At 40.4% G+C, this 20,301-nt stretch overlaps 1 protein-coding gene and 1 long non-coding RNA gene across 17 annotated transcripts in view; both read right to left on the bottom strand.

The window, feature by feature from the left end:
* Nucleotides 1–13,181, bottom strand: part of suco (SUN domain containing ossification factor) — a 41,611-nt gene extending 28,430 nt beyond the window's left edge. For 12 of the 16 annotated variants that reach the window (XM_083563282.1, XM_083563285.1, XM_083563284.1 and 9 more), the window contains exon 1: nucleotides 12,898–13,180. In XM_083563282.1, coding sequence (XP_083419408.1) covers nucleotides 12,898–12,950 — 53 coding nt within the window. In that variant the 5' untranslated portion in view covers nucleotides 12,951–13,180. Of the gene's footprint in view, nucleotides 1–12,897 lie in introns of all 16 variants that reach the window. The other 4 variants (XM_083563272.1, XM_083563283.1, XM_083563281.1 and 1 more) reach the window with 1 other exon arrangement.
* Nucleotides 1,240–7,412, bottom strand: LOC310738400. The gene is made up of 3 exons (XR_014537078.1): nucleotides 6,441–7,412; nucleotides 3,572–5,599; nucleotides 1,240–3,373 (listed from the first exon to the last, which is right to left on the bottom strand). It is a non-coding gene; the product is annotated as an uncharacterized lncRNA (long non-coding RNA).
* Nucleotides 13,182–20,301: the final 7,120 nt, after the last annotated feature.

Here is a 20,301-nt window from a genome sequence, read left to right as displayed (position 1 = left end):
TTTACACTCCAACCCATATAGAGCAGATCTATACATTCATACTACATAGTATACATCCCAGTCCTTTTTCACCATTCAGTATGATCCAGTACAGCAAACTTTACCCCCATTAGATGGGAGTCTATTGAGAAGCACCCAGCCTGGGGCAAAAGCGAAATATCTTCCCTCCTGTAGAAACATGCCCAAGTTCATGTGTTAAGAAATGCTCACATTTGATGACTTATCAGCTCTCGAAGAAGAGTGTGAGAGGGGGTGGCTCGATGGCTTTATGGATGACAGGAAAAGAGGTAATCATGTTATTCTTCCAGTCAAGACAAAAGATCTGCAAGATGGACCTGATGAAAACACGATGTGGGCTAAATTCTCCAGCGCAACACCAGTCGGTCGGGTTACTACGAACTCGCTTTGAAAACTATGAACTCGCTGTGATGGACGTAAAATTCAGATTGTCCAAATGATGACTGGGATGACTCTCAATCCTTTAATTACTGTTAAACCCAGATCCGAGCACAGGCAGGGGGACGGAGAATAGATGACAGGGAGCTACACAATCAAAGATCAAAATCAATTAGCCTGTTCGCTATCTGATGTGGCAGACCTCTGGGTTTTGTGCCAGGCTTGATCTTTAGGTTCATCTGCCTAAATGGGTTCAGGAAGAGCAGGCACGCAGCAAAATCCCTCCGGTATTCCCTGTTACAACCTAGAAAAAAAAAGAAAAAAAAAAAAAAAGAACGGAAGCGGAACGGATTCGCGCCGGTGCAGCGCCATAAAAGTTATCGATGGGATGCATCAATAAAACTTTTTGTAAAAAGTGTGCATCGGATACAATGTATCATGGAGCGTCTTTTTTTTTTAAAGCGGCGTCTGTAAAATGCGCTTTTTAGATATATAATTGTTAGCACAATCGCTATGCCTTTATTTTTTTACCAATAATTGGTAAACAATATTTGATATGTAGATAGATTTCTTCTCGATAAACTGTTTCTCAAACGCGTTTCTCTCAGCGGCGCTGCTGTGACGTGAATATGACGAGGCGTGTCCTTGGAAAGGATACAGATTAACATGGCAGAGGTAGAGCTGCATCTTCCTGGGGACAAAACAGGAAATAAATGTCTTTTTTTTTATATTTGTATTTATTTATTTATTTTATTTCCGAACTACACGGACCCGTTTGTGGGGGGCATTTAAAAATAATAATAATAATAATAATAAATTTCCCATAAAATAAAAAAAGTTTCCCATGGTGGAAAACTATTGCATAATGCTGACACTGGAGACTCCTTTAAATAAAAAAAATAAATAAAAATATATATTTATTGTAGAAATGTTTTTTGCTGATTATGAAGTTGAGGCTTGATGTGGCTTTTCCGCCATACAGGCCTGTGGTCTATTCTTACAGTAGGAACGAGGAAACTGGACTACTACCATCCAAATAAAAGTACTCATTCATTTTCTGCCTGGGGGCCAATTTAACTTTTGACAAAATAACTGGCACATTTAGTATTTGGCTGTTGGAGGGGGCCATATGCGGGGTCTTGTGATGTTTTCAATACAGAATAACTCGCTACCACTGGCTAATCACCTCAATTACATCACAAAAGTGAATGGACACGTGACCATGAATAGCAGCTGGATGAGGAATTCGAGATGATCTAATCGATCCCTAATGAAATCTAAAACAAACAAATTCGACCTTTCTGTGCTATTATATGAAGACGGGAAGCAGAGCATGTGATCGAAACGTATGAAAGTTCTAAACGTGTGTGAGAGACAAATGGTCTTTGAAATCTGACTGCTAGTATTTACAAACTGACGCATTTAAAATTTCAAGGTGTAAACCAGTTGTCCATTTAGCATCGGCTCATCAAACCCTGACGTTAATAACAGGTGTGAACAGGCTTAAGACTAATTTAAGGCACAAGAGACGATGTCGATGACATGTCTTATGCCATCAGGCATTAAAGTATAATACTATAATTAGACTACAAGTTGTAATGACATATTTGAGTAGTCGTTCACACTCGTGAGATCGTGGTTTAATATTCAGAACGCCAAAAGAAAGGAATAAAAGTACACGCGAGCTTGAGTGGTTTAAAAAGTCAACTAGAAAGTAGATCAGGATCTGGAGCGTGTACTGAGCCGTGTGGCTGGGAGACAAACAACCAGAGAAACAGGCAGTGTGACGCAACGAACCTCGTGCTGGAAAGTAGGCCAGGGCCTGAGGTAAATAAATGTTTCAATGCTGTCAAGCGGATAAAGAGGGGGAATAAAGCTGAAGGAAACAAGTGAACTTTAATTCATGGCCATTCCAGGTTCACAGAGCAGCTCTGGGGCAGAGCGAGGCACGTTCAGATAGGAGATATGGAGACTAGTTACAGTCTATTAGATAAATATTCATGCGCAATGTTATGCAAAACCTACTGTCTTTCACTGAAGACAAACCACAGGAGGTCTTTCCTACCATTAGTCATCAAACTCTATAAACTCCCCCCCCCCCCTTTCAGTAAGGAGCAGAGCTGAGAGAATGAATACTGACAGCATCACTGTGCCTTTATATGCATTAGCAAAATCTTATATGTGTAATATAACACTATGTGTAATATTAAACCATCATACCATATGCAATGTGTCCTTAGTTCCCGAGTACCTTTTTGTACTTTGAATTCATTTTGTATATATAGAATATTTTTCATTTACATTTTTTTTTCCTCTGGCAAAAAAACAAAAACAAATTTCCTCCGAGATTAATAAAGTTCAATCTTCTCCCATCTGGAAGAGATGATGCTTGCGGATTAATTGCGTTTGACTGGAGGGTGCGACCTGCGATTCCCATCCTCCAACCAATGCTCATCTTTCTGTAAAGGGCACGTACACCACATGCTGCTTGATCTTAGCGTAGCCGTATTCTTCCAGTAATATTTCAACACATTCGCAGACTCGCACGGTATCGCACCGTGCTCTAGCTTGTAAAAACGAATAGCATGCGGCGTCAGCGATTCGCCTCTAGAGGCCGCTGTCGTGGTGACAGCAGACCTTTTCAATCGCTCCAGCATCTAACCGGTATGGATTTTTCCATATTGGATTATGGATTTGGTCGACCTTAGGACTGGACTGCAGTTTATATTCTCCTGATGACATAGAAGAGATTGACAGTATTGAAGTATGATTGACAAATACAAATTATTACAAGAGAAAAGCATTTGACGGACAAAAATGGCAAACATTTTAATAATGTTTAATGCTTTCAAGCAGGGCGGTTCCTGGCATGCAAGCGGTTCAAAAGGGTATTAAAGCAAAGTCAAACTCACTCCGCATACTGAACAAGCAATGATGTAAGGTAACTGCAGGAATCTTAAAGTGCACAGCATATACACTCATCTATCAACAGGGTGGATTAGATCTGCTCAAGTGCCCCTAGGTGTGAAGGAGTGTGTGCCCTTCAATGGACTGCTCATACAGGGAGATTTCCTGTCTCATGCCCAGTGTTCCCAGAATAAGCTCCAATTCCACAGTAACTCTGACCATTAAAGTGGTTTTCCCCCTGCTTTTATTTTGTTGATGCAAGAAAAACCTGGCTTCTATAAAGGGAGATTCACAATGAGTTCAGTTTAAGAGTCAGTTAAAGGAGAAATCGAAAGAGTGCATGATGAATATAGGAACGTACACCACCGACTCACATCCCGAAGAAGCCTCGCCCAGTCTTTACATCACGATGGAGGAACAAAACTGCTTTGGACTAGTCAGTCCTTTGGGTTTCCATGCCAACCGCTCGTACGAAGTGCTCAGAAAGCGCAACACAAGATTTCAGCCGTTGCCGTTGGATACACGACCCACCCACCCCCACCCACAAGAAGGACAATGGGTGGTTATTTATAACCTGTGGTTATTTCTACGAGTGCTCTTAAGTGGCATGGGCAGAAAAGCATCTGCTCTGACGTCTGGAGATCAAAACCCTGAAGCCAGTCACAGACGTTGATGAACTCATTTGTGTGGAAAGGGATTGCTATCGATGTTTCATGATGCAGAAAAACTGGTCCAGTCTAAACATACACGCATATGCTGCAAAAAATGCAAAACAACCTCTGCATGCCCAGACACTTATCATCTGTATTTACGAATTCTAGAGAACGCAAACTCACCAAGCTGCAAGTTTATACCTACATCTACTTATACTTAGAGCACTGCCCAGCTCATTCCTCTTGTTCAATCCACAACAACGCTGTGTGCGGAACAACTCGCAGACTTTACACCGAGACTAACTATAGCCTCAGAGCTCGGGCGAGGCGAAAGCAGGATTACATATTCAACCTGCAGGCCGGCGGGGATAATTCTTCATGAATAAACGCAACCGGGTGATGAGGACCGTTAGAACAAAAATACCCGGAACGATCCGGATCTCTCTCTCTACTCGTGATTAAACGCCATGTTTTGCCTAAACACAGGCGGTGCGCGGTCAGGAGTACAAACAGGAGTTAAAGCTACTCGTTTATTAAGTTATACCCCTGAGAACACGTCGCATAGAGTCAAAGCGATCGCAAAACTTATATTATGCTTGAAGAGGGTTATAAGATAACGCAACCATCATAACCTGACTGAAATCACATCACACTTTTCCTCCATTCTGGTGTTCGATGCTTATGATGAGATGATCAGCATAAGCAGGCGTTGGTCATCAAATGGACACTGATTCTATATTACGATATTCACAACGCCTCCGAATGGTGGATTGTGAACATTACAATGAATCCCGTAGTCATATGACCCCCAGCTCTAAGCAACCGGCGGCTTTGCTCACAACCTCTTCTCTTTCTTCTTCGCTTCTCCATTTTGGGCAAAAAGAAAAAAAAAACACAGCAAACAAGCACAAAAAAAAAGTCTCTCAATCAATAGAGCACTGGCTCTAAGATCAGCCCGATTACCACAGGGATGTATGTGCACCAATGGAATAGGATTTGAGAGATCTGCAATATAAGCAACTTAAACAGAAGATCTCAAAGTCTCTCAAATGCACATAATTATAAAGTAATATAAGTAAGAAGACACGACCTGCCACAATTAGTTTGTGCCTCAAAGCAACAACAACAACAACAACAAAAAAACAAACAAACACGCTCTGTAACAAGTTCAGCTACGCGGCGCAAAAAGTGTCACTTTCTCCGATCGTGTTTAACAAAGTTTTGTTTTTGTCTTGAAGACAAGAGTCGAACCTGTTCACTGCGATCACTCCGTATTAGGCTCAGATGGCCACAACTGCACTTTATTTTAAACGATTGAAGGCTATGAGATATCAATGTTGAATGCAAACACAAACAATTAACTTCAACTAATGGGAATGTCTCTTCTGCTGCTTTTTCACTGGTGTTTCCTTGTTTCAATTGTCCGTCACACATTGTTCAGAAAATTATGTTTTCTAAATTCGCCGAGATCATTCGTTTCCTTTATCTCTGCGATCATTAAAGAGAGAGATAGAGAGAGACAGATAGATAGACAGCTCAATAGACAAACAGATAACTTGATAGACAGCTAGACAGACAGATAGCTCAATGGACAGACAGACAGCTCGCTAGACAGACAGACAGCTAGACAGACAGACAGATAGCTCGATAGACAGACAGACAGATAGCTTGATAGACAGACAGACAGATAGCTCGATAGACAGATAGACAGCTTAATAGACAGATAGAAAGACAGATCAATAAATAGACAGATGGACGAATGAACAAAATGCAGTTTGGCATCTACCAGAAGTACAAATAGTAGCAACTGTGCAAATTGACAAGTGCAGATAAATATGTAAGTATATGTACAGCATGTAATATAGATGTAAACATATGTTCAGTAAATAAATATAAGGGCTTTAGCAGTGGGGGAAAAAAAATATGAATGAAAAGTGAGCAAAAAGCTGAATGAACAAATAGACTGAATATATGTATATGTGGAATAATAGGCAGGATGTACAGTATGTAAGGTATATATAGATACACATACATAAGAGATTAGTGCAGATGTATATGAGGCACAATATGCGTAGAGAATGAGGGGTATATAAATGACAATATGCAATACTGTACAGAAGATATATACAGTGTTTATAAAGTGATCTAACGGTGTGGTGTTGAGTGCAGTAGGATGATGCTGGATGGAAAAAAATAAATAAAAGCTGTTCCTGAACCTGCTGGTTCTGGTGTGTGTTTGTGATTGGGATGTAAGGAGTCGTTGATGATGCTGTGGGATCTGTGGTGAAGGTAATCAATGGCAGGTAAATACAAAAGATTTGCCTAAAACGATTCCAACATAATCTACAGCAATTAAAACCTAAATGTGGGTTTCAGCCATAATACCGTAGTAACTTTCTTTCTGAATTGTCAGTACGCAAAGCCGTCATCAGTCACGCATTAAAACTAGACACCAAACAAGTCAACATATTCTACCCAACACACACTAATAATCACCAATTGCGTTTCTCAATGTTCATTTGTTCAACTGAAAGCTTTGAGTCGCATTAGTGGGGAAATTTTGGAAAATGCCCAATGAAGCGGTAGTTCAGCACTTCTATTTTCCACTTTTCCAGATAAAGTGAAACTGCAGTTCTCAGCAGCCGCTGGAAATAAATCAGCGAACAAAATTTAACTACTGCTTAAATCTATTCAAACCTGTCGAATTTGAACCAACATTTTGCATCGGAACAGTTGAGTTTGGTTCCTTTAACTGTAATTACTCATACACCTGGGCCTTAATGCTACCAAACCCCTATGTATAAAGATTATTAGGTATTATTATAACGGGTTTATATTATGGCACAGCTGCATTAGTGAAACCGATTAGTCAGAAGTGTTCATTTTCCCGACTGCCAAAGTTTGTTATGGAATTTTACAGTAGCAAACAAACAAAATATAAAAAAACCCCATAAATCTTAGGCAGTTGTTGTAGTGCTACCGAATATGAAATTGAGTTGTGTTTTTATTTTACAATCTGCTGTTGAATGCATGGTCTGATGATCTCATCGTTCTTCAATAAACTAAGTAGAAATAAATGAAAGAAGATGCGATCAGTAAACCCACAAAAGACCCAACTGGAAAGGATCAAATGGCACTTGCCAACAAAAACGTCTTTGTGCGAGCGTAAAACTTTGCACTATTCAAAACACGTGAGAAACAGGGACTGACACGTCGCTCGTTACTGCTGAACATTTATTTTTTTTTATTTTTTTTTTTTATCACAGAGACATGCTGACTGTAAATGCTTTTTTTTGTGAAGAAACTAAAAGTCATAAACTCTATACCCTCAATGATGGATCATGATCACTACTCTAAACACACCCCCAAACCGCAACACACGGCTCCGGCGGGAAATTTAATAATTATTTGTGAAATTGAAGTACTACAGTGTAATGGTTCCTCACCTGACTCTATGCAAATGTTTAGAAAGCAAATTTCAAAACAAAAACGCATACTGATACGATCTGAAGTGAAACAGTAATAAACTTGGCATGGACAAAGAAAAATAAAAAAATTTGTTGCTGTTGCCTCGTTCTCATTTTTATCTGTGTGCTGAATCTTTACTTCCTGATCAATTTTAAATCGTCTTTAAGGCAACTGCGGTTACGAGGACAAAAACATCAGGCGAGCTGAGCGACAACATGAATCCAATCTAATTCAAAGGAAACTCGCGACTCGAATTCGTATTGTTTGAGACAGTCTCTTCGACTCCGCGTTCAGCAAGTCAAATCAGCACGGCTGCTCGGAGCATCGGGAGTTCACGCTGTAGTTTCATTTTACATCAGTATACAGAAATAAAAAACGAGAAGGAAAATACGACACGCTACCAAAGAAAGGATCGAGACTAGTTTCGCACCGCGCCAACAGATGGCAGCATGAGGCTGCACGCGCAATCGCGGGGAGCACCGGCCCTCACAAGTCGGTGTCATGGAAGTTATCGTCCTTCGATCGATCCGGCGCGAATCACAGAAGGTGCTTGACATGCTTCGAGACGAAGACTTCCGGGACGTATTCCCAAGGAGGCAAGAACGAACGGAGCGCTGGATTGCTTTGCGAGAGGACTATTTTGAAGGTGATGGTGTGTAAAAGTAGATAAACAAAGTACTTTCTTGTAAACAGAGCTTTTGGACATCACCGTCGAGCTTCGATCTTTAAAAAACATGGAGATGTTTAGTAGCTGAAATGCATAAATGAACTGAAAAAGGACAAAAATTCCGATTTGTTCCTGCATTTGAAGTCAAACTAATTTTTCGGTCTATTTGTACAAGGCTGATAAAGGAAAGAAGGCTAAAGGCGGTGGAGAGCCGATGAACCACGTGGACAGCGACATTAAACAATGGTAAAAAACGCACACAATAAGATGTGTGCAAGCTGCTCGCGGATGGAGAAAGCGTAGGTCTTCAGTCAGAGAAAGCAGGGATTTGTGCCAGAGCTGCACTTCTCTCTGCCCACAACTGCAGGCTTTGTGTTTCTGCCTGACTCGGCTTTTCTTTCTCTCTTCAGCGTTAGGGCTGAACAGCAGATCGGTTCTGTGCATGCTGGGGGAAAAAAAAGAACCCTTGCGGATTTGAGAGAGAGAATCGTATGTTGTATGGAGCGTTAGGAATGTCAGCGTTAGAGAGGAGGGAGGTTTGGCCGAGAGGCCGTGCTGACGATCACGCACCGTCTGAACAAAGCGTGCCTTTGAGGGGGACGCAGAGTTTGATTAATACCAACCGGCTTCCAATCCGGTTCCAAAATAAGACTCACGTTAGTGTTGGATTCTCGGGAAATCCGGTTCCCGAGAGTTGTGAATACTGACTCTTAAACAAACACCAAAGTTTGTAATGTGCTTGTTAAACATCCTGGTACATTTTCTGAAACTTTCAATGGAAACTGCATCTGGGGAATTTTTGGACATATTCCAACTTGGAAACTTACCGGGAATTTATGGGAAACTTACAAAAAAAAAATTTTTCCATTCATTTTTTGGACTGATTTAACTGTTAGTATAATTTAGTTGTAACTTACACAAAGCACAGGGAAATTTTAAACATAAATGCACGTAATATTTATCTGATGTACGCGAATACTCGGCATGATCTCCAATTTTTGGACATTGGTTTTTGTGCAGGATTCGAGGAATGATGTGTGCGTTATGTTATGGAGGAATAAACAGGGCATGTAGGGGGTGTGGCCTTAACAACCCTGCAGGAAGTGTGTGTGTGTGTGTGTTTTACATTTATTTAACCAAGTCATCCTGTGAGACTTTTTCAACTACGTTTCAGTTCCTGCTATTCAAAATTTTTGTTTAAAACTTCCAAGCTGTGAGAATACCTGAAATTTTGCAACCCTAGATCAGGCATCGTAAGGCTGAAGAGGCCGGAGATCTTTCACACAAGCTTTAGCAGACCATGTCTTTGTGGAGGGTCTAGTAATCCATTCCCATGCAAAATATTTTTGTGTCTATGTATTTTATCAGAATGAGTATTTTAACATTTTGACGACTAATTACAATCATTTACTCGTATGCAGAGGGTTTCTGTCCATGAGCTACTTGTGTTTCTGCAACTCCGGTGGGCGGAGTAACAGAACGATGCCTATGATTGGCTGGCGGAAATGTGACTGGCAGAAGGCCGGAATTCAAACGTGCACAAATCGTGATTGGCATTTGCAATTTTTTGAGATCGGTTTCCCAAATAAACAAAAACGCGTATTCATTGTGAAATTTGGAATGCCCCATGTGCCGACACGTGTGCACCGCGACACATCAGACGGTAAAACGACAATATTCGAGTGCGTTTAGGCGCAGAGAGTCTAACCAGCAAAGCCAACATCGTATCTGTTCATTCCCGATAGACATCTGTGGGCTAAAACTGGTCTTAATCAGCATATAAACGTGTCCCTTCGCGAAATTAGTACGTGTCTGAGTTGCTGTAATTTGAAGAAGGAAGACAGGAGTAACTCGCTATTAAAAGATGAATACGTGAGTGTGGAATCCACACGTTTGTATTCGGACGAACATTTAACAACTCTATTAAAGTTCACTTGAGAGAAATACTGTAACGCTGTTCTGGAGTCCAGGCTGATGCTAAATTGAGAAACCCAAATCGAGATCATAACTGTGCAATTCAACTTCCTTTTAGTTTTTAAACGGAAACGCGCGTGTACTATACACTTCCTGTACACTTTTAACATCTTTGATACGTTTCTAATTCTTGAAGTGGCTTTTATGACAGAGTAATCAAAAAATGTATACATATATGAATATTGGTTCGGATACGTGCTGTGACGTGGAGGAATACGGATGCGTGAGGAATGGGATACAGCAGGGTCTTTTATCTTCTGCTCTTAGACACCTGGAAAAATCTAAAGCTGCAAAACAGTGAAAGAGTCGCAGATCTGAAAAACACTACTGAAAGTGATTTCAGTACCTTTAACCAGTCTGTTGACTTTTACCAAAACTCTCATCTAAGGATATTTAAGTTTTTTTGTGCCGCTTCTCCTCCAAGTATTCGACGCTAAGCTTCGGGTTAAAATAAAACGCCGCCATCCGTCATCTTAAGAAGCCTATTAATGCTCTGATGTCATTAATACATGGACGTACCTGACATCCTAAATAAACAAGCACGTCTCAAATATCATTATCAGTCGTAACAGGAAGGGAATGTTCACGTAGCTCTGTGAAGGCCGTTCTTTCTGTACGAGACTCTCGCTCGAAACACTGTGCACTGCTCACAAGTTAATAAAGCAACACACCAGCGTGAATCTACCATCTGTCTATCTCGTGCAGAACCAGCAGGACAGAAAAAGACCAACATTCCAGCAATGATCCAGTCACTCCAGATTAATATATAATCAAGTTTCTGCACAAGAGCACACAATTTAAAATGATAGCTTTCCTCAATACAGACTAGTTCAAGTACAATAGGGTCTCGTTTTAACACGTTTACCTGACTGTTATAAGTAATGAGAAGGTTGTGATCAGGTATTTTTTTTTTTATGAGGGTGTAATAATGGTATAAGTTACAAAAATAAATAAATAAACCAATGACAAATTTGTCTCTAACATTAAATGCCAACAAGCTAAAAAGTCACACGGATTTGAGACAACACCGATCTGAATCTGATATCGAATACTGCAAGAAACTGGAAATATTAATAGACTGTTATTAATTAAATGACTTTTTTATATTTTGTATATTCACCCATGCGTAGTGTTTAGATCAGGTATAACATTATGACTGGTGAAGTGAACAACACCGATTATCTCTTCATCATGGCGCCTGTTATTGTGAGGGACATTTTGTCCTCAAAGTTGACGTGTTAGAAGCAGGAAAAATGGGCGAGCGTAAGGACGTGAGCGAGTTTGACGAGGGACAAATTGTGACGTCTGGGTCAGAACGTCTCAAAAACTGCGGCTCTGGTGGGGTTTCCCAGTCTGCAGTGGTCAGTGTTTTCAAAAGTGCTCCAAGAAAGGAGCAGTGGTGAACCGGCGACAGGGTCACAGGCTACCGTGGCACATTCAGGGTCACAGGCTACCGTGGCACCTTCACTGGGAGTGAAGGCAGGTCCGTGTGGTCCGATCCAAAAGACGAGTAACTGTAGCTCAAATCGCTGAAGAAGTTCATGCTGTCATAATGTTATGCCTGATCAGTGTATATTTACGCTACAAGTGATTTTTGTGTTAGAGTCTCCCCGTGATTTTTCTCAATGAATCTAGATGAAAAAATGGGAACTGTTGAACAAAAATGTGTTCAGAATAGGAAAAGGAAAAAAAACCAATAGCGGCTTCATCGCTCCTGATGCAAATACTTTGAATCTTTTGAGTTGTAAAAAAGACACAGCAAAGAAACAGGGGCAACAAGTAAATCTGATGGACCACATTTACATAATGTGGTCAGGATTTAAATAGCTGGAAAAGCCTCGGGAAAACAAATCCGAATGCACCGGTTCACGAGGGTTCGTTCAACTCCTGCGGCTTATAATAAAACTAATTATTATTGTATTAAAATAATCATGAAACCAAAATCACAAAGACATGTACAACACATTCCCTAAAAAAAACTAAAAACATATCAAGCTTGGTAATACAAAAAATAAGAATCATAATAAATAAACAAATAGCAAAAAATCTCACTATATATTATGGATAAATCGTTAAATAATAATGTAGAATTATAATCATATAATATAGAAACAGCTGCAAGAAGGAAATCTGCAATAAATAAAAGTATAAATAAATAAAATGTCAAAGTTGAAAGTGACTTTACCAGTTAATGAGGCACTTTTACAAACAGGTAAACAATATTTGAGCTCAGGAAAATAAATAAAAAGTCCTATAAAGGCAGAGATGTAATGATGTTTCTGTGAGGAAAATGTCAGCCAGCTGTTTCTCCACCTCTCCAGGGCATGTTAGAGAAATGATGTGGTTGTTGAGTGGGGAAAAAAATAACCCTAATGGGGTTTAATGTGTACAAAATGTAGAATTTAATGTCCAAAAATACCAAAAATAAATGTGTATGTATTTTTGTAAGTTGTGAATACTAAGTTCCCATGTACATACTAAACCCTATAGCTAGCTTTCCTTTAGCCATACGGAGCAACGTCAATGTTGGAATCTACAAGGTAGCTTTCTTAATAATAATTTTCTAAGAAAAAAACCTTTATGAGCTAAATATCAAAACAGAGCCTTTTGCTTTACATTTATTTAGCGATTTTTTTATATTTATTTCTCCGACCAGTCTGTTAGCTACGCATGAAGCTTCACAGGCCAACAAACAAAGCTGATAAAAATCAGACATTTCTTTTATAACTACAGGGTTAATGTAAGAATTAGCATTTCAAGGTATTCCTGAGGTTTATTTCTGTAAAATAAATATATAAGATAAGGAGTATTATTAATTCTGTGAGAACTCACCAGCACAGGAGAGCTACAGTGAGGCACAGGAGCAACACACACAGCCTCTTCATTATCTTCCCACGGGGACCAACATCCTCGCTTCTTATTACACGCTGTCCTCTTCGTTTCGACTTAAAACACTTCTTTGTTAAATAAGAATAAAGTAAAGCTATAAATACGCTGAATAAGTGTGGGGGGAATGTATATGTTCCGCGCCCTGCCGTGTGTTACACAGCCGACCTTCCGCCGCTGCTGCTCGGCTGCTTCTGGCCCTCCAGCGGTCGCTAGGCCTCCGTAGCTCCTCCCCCTGTGTTAGCGGTAAGAGGCCTGCACCAATAGGAGTGGAGCGTATATGGATTGTGGTCCCGCCCACACGGCGGACTACCAGGATGAGTTGGAAGTTGGATGAACGGCCGCGTCACCACGCTGATAAGAGACACACCGGGGACACGGAGCAGAGCTGGACCTCGTACAGAAACATCCATGTGGAAAATGTCACGGTGGAGTTTAATGAATGATGTAATTCGGAGCAACCTTTTGTTCAGGTGAGGAAAAAAAAACCGTCACAAACACACGTCACCGGCTTCTAGATACTTCTAGATTCTTTTAACCATAAAAAAGTCTATACATTATATCAAATTATCATCACCTCCCATAAATAGATAGATAGATAGATAGATAGATAGATAGATAGATAGATAGATAGATAGATAGATAGATAGATAGATAGATAATCAACCATCAAAACATTGATTGTGTACATTAACTTATCATCACCTCCAATATACATGTAGATAGATAGATAGATAGATAGATAGATAGATAGATAGATAGATAGATAGATAGATAGATAGATAGATAGATAGATAGATAGATAATCAACCATCAAAACAATGATTGTGTACATCAACTTATCATCACGTCCCAAATACACTCCTGAAAAAAAAAAACGTAAGACCAGGGGAAACATTCCAAGTATTCACATTTTGCACTGGTGGATCATAACCAGGTTGTAGGTACTGCTTCAAAATGTCAAAGGAAGAAAAAGTAGCAAGAGACAAAAAAAATTGAGAGTATGCAATTTTTTTGAAAACTGCATTTAAACTCAAACAAGCTGTTCATCAGCTGATCAAAAGTTTAAGACCAAAATGTTTCCCTGTTCTTAAGATTTTTGTTAGGAGTGTATATACAGTGAGGAAAATAAGTATTTGAACACCCTGCTATTTTGCAAGTTCTCCAACTTAGAAATCATGGAGGGGTCTGAAATTGTCATCATAGGTGCATGTCCACTGTGAAAGACATAATCTAAAAAAAAAAATCCAGAAATCACAATGTATGATTTTTTAACAATTTATTTGTATGATACAGCTGCAAATAAGTATTTGAACACCTGTCTATCAGCTAGAATTCTGACCCTCAAAGACCTGTTAGTCTGCCTTTAAAATGTCCACCTCCACTACATTTATTATCCTAAATTAGATGCACCTGTTTGAGGTCGTTAGCTGCATAAAGACACCTGTCCACCCCATACAATCAGTAAGAATCCAACTACTAATATGGCCAAGACCAAAGAGCTGTCCAAAGACACTAGAGACAAAATTGTACACCTCCACAAGGCTGGAAAGGGCTACGGGGAAATTGCCAAGCAGCTTGGTGAAAAAAGGTCCACTGTTGGAGCAATCATCAGAAAATGGAAGAAGCTAAACATGACTGTCAATCTCCCTCGGACTGGGGCTCCATGCAAGATCTCACCTCGTGGGGTCTCAATGATTCTAAGGAAAGTGAGAAATCAGCCCAGAACTACACGGGAGGAGCTGGTCAATGACCTGAAAAGAGCTGGGACCACCGTTTCAAGGTTACTGTTGGTAATACACTAAGATGTCATGGTTTGAAATCATGCATGGCACGGAAGGTTCCCCTGTTAAAACCAGCACATGTCCAGGCACGTCTTAAGTTTGCCAATGACCATTTGGATGATCCAGAGGAGTCATGGGAGAAAGTCATGTGGTCAAATGAGACCAAAATAGAACTTTTGGGTCATAATTCCACTAAACGTGTTTGAAGGAAGAAGACTGATGAGTACCATCCCAAGAACACCATCCCTACTGTGAAGCATGGGGGTGGTAGCATCATGCTTTGGGGGTGTTTTTCTGCACATGGGACAGGGCGACTGCACTGTATTATGGAGAGGATGACCAGGGCCATGTATTGCGAGATTTTGGGGAACAACCTCCTTCCCTCAGTTAAAGCATTGAAGATGGGTCGAGGCTGGGTCTTCCAACATGACAATGACCCGAAGCACACAGCCAGGATAACCAGGGAGTGGCTCTGTAAGAAGCATATCAAGGTTCTGGTGTGGCCTAGCCAGTCTCCAGACCTAAACCCAATAGAGAATCTTTGGAGGGAGCTCAAACTCCGTGTTTCTCAGTGACAGGCCAGAAACCTGACTGATCTAGAGAAGATCTGTGTGGAGGAGTGGGCCAAAATCCCTCCTGCAGTGTGTGCAAACCTGGTGAAAAACTACAGGAAACGTTTGACCTCTGTAATTGCAAACAAACAAATATTAACAATGACTTTCTCAGGTGTTCAAATACTTATTTGCAGCTGTATCATACAAATAAATAGTAAAAAAAATCATACTTTGTGATTTCTGGATTTTTTTTTTAGATTATGTCTCTCACAGTGGACATGCACCTACGATGACAATTTCAGACCCCTGCATGATTTTTAAGTGGGAGAACTTGCAAAATAGCAGAGTGTTCAAATACTTATTTTCCTCACTGTATATACAGACAGACAGACAGACAGACAGACAGACAGACAGACAGACAGACAGACAGATCTTTATTGTCATTTCATAGTTCAAGTATACAGCAATGAAATGCAGTTTATGTGTCAATGTGTGTGTGAAATAAAATAAAAAGACAATATATAGAAATATGGAATATTTAAAGTTATAAAATGAGATGTGTACATTGTATGTACAACTGTACAAAAGTTATACACGGTGAATATACAGATGATATATAGATATATAGGAGTTAATCTAGGATATGCTATGAATACAACAAAACAGTTATAATAATCCAGATATGATACAGAATGTACAGAGTGAAGTAGAACTTCATAATGATTCCCAACAGTTAAATAAGTAAAGCATCAGCGAGCCATTGAATGAACATGAATCTGATTGCTTAGTGATGTCTTACTGGTTCTTACAGATGATCTACTAGACAGAACATTCCACCACTAGAAGGCAGCAAATTACCAGTGGAAACACAACATTAAAACCATTACAATTCCTTTTACAGCTATTAGAAATTCTATGAGGGTTTTTTCTTCATGAACATGACTTTATTTGTCAGAGCATATAATGTACATAACAGTGAACCTTTTTTTTTCACAGGAAGCTGGGGTTAGAACATATCTGGAGTACAATTATACAATTTGTATAAAATATCTTTGTATGCTAGAGGCCCAAAAACCCAACCATTATGGATGCACAAGCCAGTGCACTCTTATTGCCGGTCCCAAGCCCGGATAAATGGAAAGGGTTACGTTAGGAAGGGCATCCAGCGTAAATCTGGTGCCAAATCAAATATGTGGATCACAAATCAGAAATTCATACCGGATTGGTTGAGGTCCGGGTTACCAACGACCGCCAAAGGTATCGTTAGCCAACAGGGTACCGGTGGAAATTGGGCTACGGTTGGCCGAAGGAGGAGAAGGAGGAAGACGTCTACAGAGACGGCAGGGAAAGGAGAAGTGTAGAAGAGTAGAGGTTTGGGTTGGTACTTTAAATGTTGGTACTATGACTGGTAAAGGGAGAGAGGTAGCTGATATGATGGAGAGGAGAAAGGTAGATATGTGCTCAGGAGACCCAGTGGAAAGGGAGTAAGACCAGGAACATTGGAGGTGGGTTTAAACGGTTCTATCATGGTGTGGATGGAAAGAGAAATGATGTAGGGGTAATTCTGAAGGAAGAGTACAGTAAAAGTGTAGTGGAGGTGAAAAGAGTTTCTGATAGGGTGATGATTGTGAAGGTGGAAGTTGAAGGGATGATGATAAATGTCATCAGTGCCTATGCTCCACAAGTCGGCTGTGAGATGGAGGAGAAGGAAAGATTTTGGAGTGAGTCAGAAGAAGTGGTAGATGGTGTACCTAGGAATGAACGAGTGGTGATTGGGTCAGACTTTAATGGACATGTAGGTAAAGGGAACAGAGGTGATGAGGAGGTGATGGGTAGGTATGGTTTGAAGGAGAGGAATGTGGAAGGACAGATGGTGGTAGATTTTGCTAAAAGGATGGAAATGGCAGTGGTGAACAAATTTTAAGAAGAAGGAGGAGAATAGAGTGAAGTATAAGAGTGGAGGAAGGTGCACACAGGTGGACTTTGTTCTATGTAGGAGATGCAACCTGAAGGAGATTGGAGACTGTAAGGTGACAGCGTAACGAGACAGCATCGGATGGTGGTCTGTAGGATGTTTTTGGAGCTGAAGAAGAAGAGGAGGAGTGTGAGGACTGAAAGAAGAATAAGATGGTGGAAACTGAAGAAGGAAGACTGTAGTGTAAGATTCAGGGAAGAGGTCAGACAGGGGCTCGGTGGTGGTGAAGAGGTGCTGGATGATGTGGTGGTGGAATGAGGAAGTGCAGGAGAGCATAAGGGAAAAGAGGTTGGCAAAACAGAATTACGATCGACAGAGTGATGAGAAAAGTAGGCAGGAGTACAAGAAGATGCAGCAGCAGGTAAAGAGGGATGTGGCGAAAGCCAAGGAAAAAGCATATGAGGAGCCGTATGAGAAGTTGGACACTAAGGAAGGAGAAAAGGATTTGTACCGATTGGCCAGGCAGAGGGACCGAGCTGGGAAGGATGTACTACAAGTGTGCTGGTACTGATCTTTAGGAATAAGGGAGATGTGCAGACCTGCAGTAACTACAGGGAAATAAAGTTGATCAGTTACACCAGGAAGTTATGGGAAAGAGTAGTGGAAGCCAGGCTGAGAGAAGAGGTGACCATCTGTGAGCAACAGTATGGTTTCAAGAGCACCACTGAAGCATTGTTTGTTTTGAGAATGCTGATGGAGAAGTATAGAGAAGGTCAGAAGGAATTGCATTGTGTATATGTGGATTTTGAGAAAGCATAAGACAGGGTGCAGAGAGAGAGGAGTTGTGGTATTGTATGAGGAAGTCAGGTGTTTCAGAAGTATGTGAATGTGGTGCAGGACATGTATGAGGACAGTGTCACGGCAGTGAAGTGTGCAGTAGGAACGACAGACTGGTTCAAGGTGGAGGTTTAACTGCATCAAGGATCGGCTCTGAGCCCTTTTCTGTTTGCAGTGATGATGGACAGATTGACAGACGAGGTCAGACAGTAGTCTCCCTGGACTATGATGTTTGCGGATGATATTGTGATTTTTGGTGAGAGTAAGGAGCAGATGGAGAAGAGCCTGGAGAGGTGGAGGTACATGCTGGAGAGAAGGGGAATGAAAGTCAGTAGGAGTAAGACAGAGTACATGTGTGTGAATGAGAGGGAGGGCAGTGGAGTGGTTCAGTTGCAGGGAAAAGAGGTGGAGAAGGTGGAGGAGTTCAGGTACCTGGGGTTAACAGTGCAAAGTAATGGAGAGTGTGTTAGAGAAGTGAAGAAAAGAGTGCAGGCAGGGTGGAGTGGGGTGAGAAGAGTGATAGCAGGAGTGATTTGTGATAGAAGGGAATCTGTGAGAGTGAAAGGGAAAGTTTATAGGACTGTGGTGAGACCTGCGATGTTGTATGGTTTAGAGACAGTGGCATTGAGTAAAAGACAGGAGGTGGAGCTGGAGGTAGCAGAGCTGAAGATGTTAAGGTTTTTGTTGGGAGTGATGAGGATGGACAGGATTAGAAGTGAGTTTATTAGAGGGACAGCGCATGTAGGACGTTTTGGTGACAAGGTGAGGGAGGTGGGATTGAGATGGTTCGAACATGTGCAGAGGAGGGATATGGGGTATATCAGTAGGAGAATGCTGAGGAGGAAGCCACCAGGAAGGAGGAAAAGGGGAAGACTAGGGAGGAGGTTTATGGATGTGGTGAGGGAAGACATGCAGGTAGTTGGTTTGAAAGAGGCAGATGTAGAGGACATGGGGGTATGGAGACGGATGATCCGCTGTGGTGACCCCTAATGGGAGAAGCCAGAAGAAGAAAAAGAAGAAGACTCTAATGGAGTTTTGTTGTGTACTTCTACTTTTTAAAGTTGTTTTTAATTTTACTTTTACTTATGTTTTATTTGAAGTGTTGTACTTAACTCAAATTAAGTACAGGTAAAAAAAGAATTAATAAATAAAAATAATCCAAAGGGTAAAAATTGCTCCGCAGAAACTACCGTACTGATTGTATTACTCTATACTGCATTACTTTTATTTACTATTCATTACTTTTCATTACTATTAAAACCATTCGCACACTTTTATTAAGAATGCAGTGTACAATCAAATATTTTTTTATTCGTCAATGCAGAGAACACCGGAGCTGATCAACGCATGCGCCCACTGTCTGAATTCTGAATCTGCATTTGTAATTCCTCTCATTAGCATAAATTACATTATAATGGGTTTTTTTTTTTTTTTTTTTGCACCAAAAGTGCATGGACTGAAGTGTTTTTGTTTGTTTGTTTTTTGTTATTGCATGTTAATTTATAAAGGTGTTCCTTGAATTGAAAACAACTAGTTTGGGGTTTATATCCCCTTGTCCCTTTTGAACTACACTAGAATCCCCCAATTTTGCTGTTTAAAAAAGTAACTTTATTTTTTTCTCAGAGTACATTTTTAGACCACTAGCTTTACTTGTAGTTACTGTAGTACTTTATCACTCTTTCCACTTTTAACATACAGTATAAACACTCACTCATCAGCATCTTTCTTTACCTCTGAAAACCACAGTATTTACTGTATTTGATTTCACTGTAATGAAAGCATAAAGCAAAACTTTACTGTCCTGGAAAACTCTGTGAATCACTTACACTGGAGGTTTTTCCATAAATGTTTTCTCTACAGAAAAAATAACCCACAGTTTTCTTTATTAAACAACATAAACACGTTATTCACACTTAGATTTATTGGCCGCCTGCGTCAATCGAGTCCCTGCCTAATTGATAATGACGGATCGTTCTTGAACAATACGTTCATTCTACACAATTCTTTATTGTGAAACAGAGGAACGAATCGTCTTAACGTGTGATTCGTTCATTTTCTACTGGAAGCGTCTTAACAAAGCGTTGCGAAGGTCTCCGTAGGTCATGTAGAGGAAACAGAATTGAGTAGTTCATCTGTCGACTCTTCTAGTCCGAGCCGTTTATTCTTTTTTTCACACAACTCCCATAAATGCTATGCATTGCATTACAAAGGAAACAGAATCAAGTAGTTCGTCTCATGAGTCATATGGTCCGAGTCGTTC

The sequence above is a fragment of the Silurus aristotelis genome (genome assembly GCF_946808225.1).
Source record: "Silurus aristotelis genome assembly, chromosome: 15".
Lineage (NCBI taxonomy): Eukaryota > Metazoa > Chordata > Actinopteri > Siluriformes > Siluridae > Silurus > Silurus aristotelis.
The sequence above is the reverse complement of the archived record's forward strand: the minus strand, read 5'-3'. Positions and strand labels throughout refer to the sequence as shown.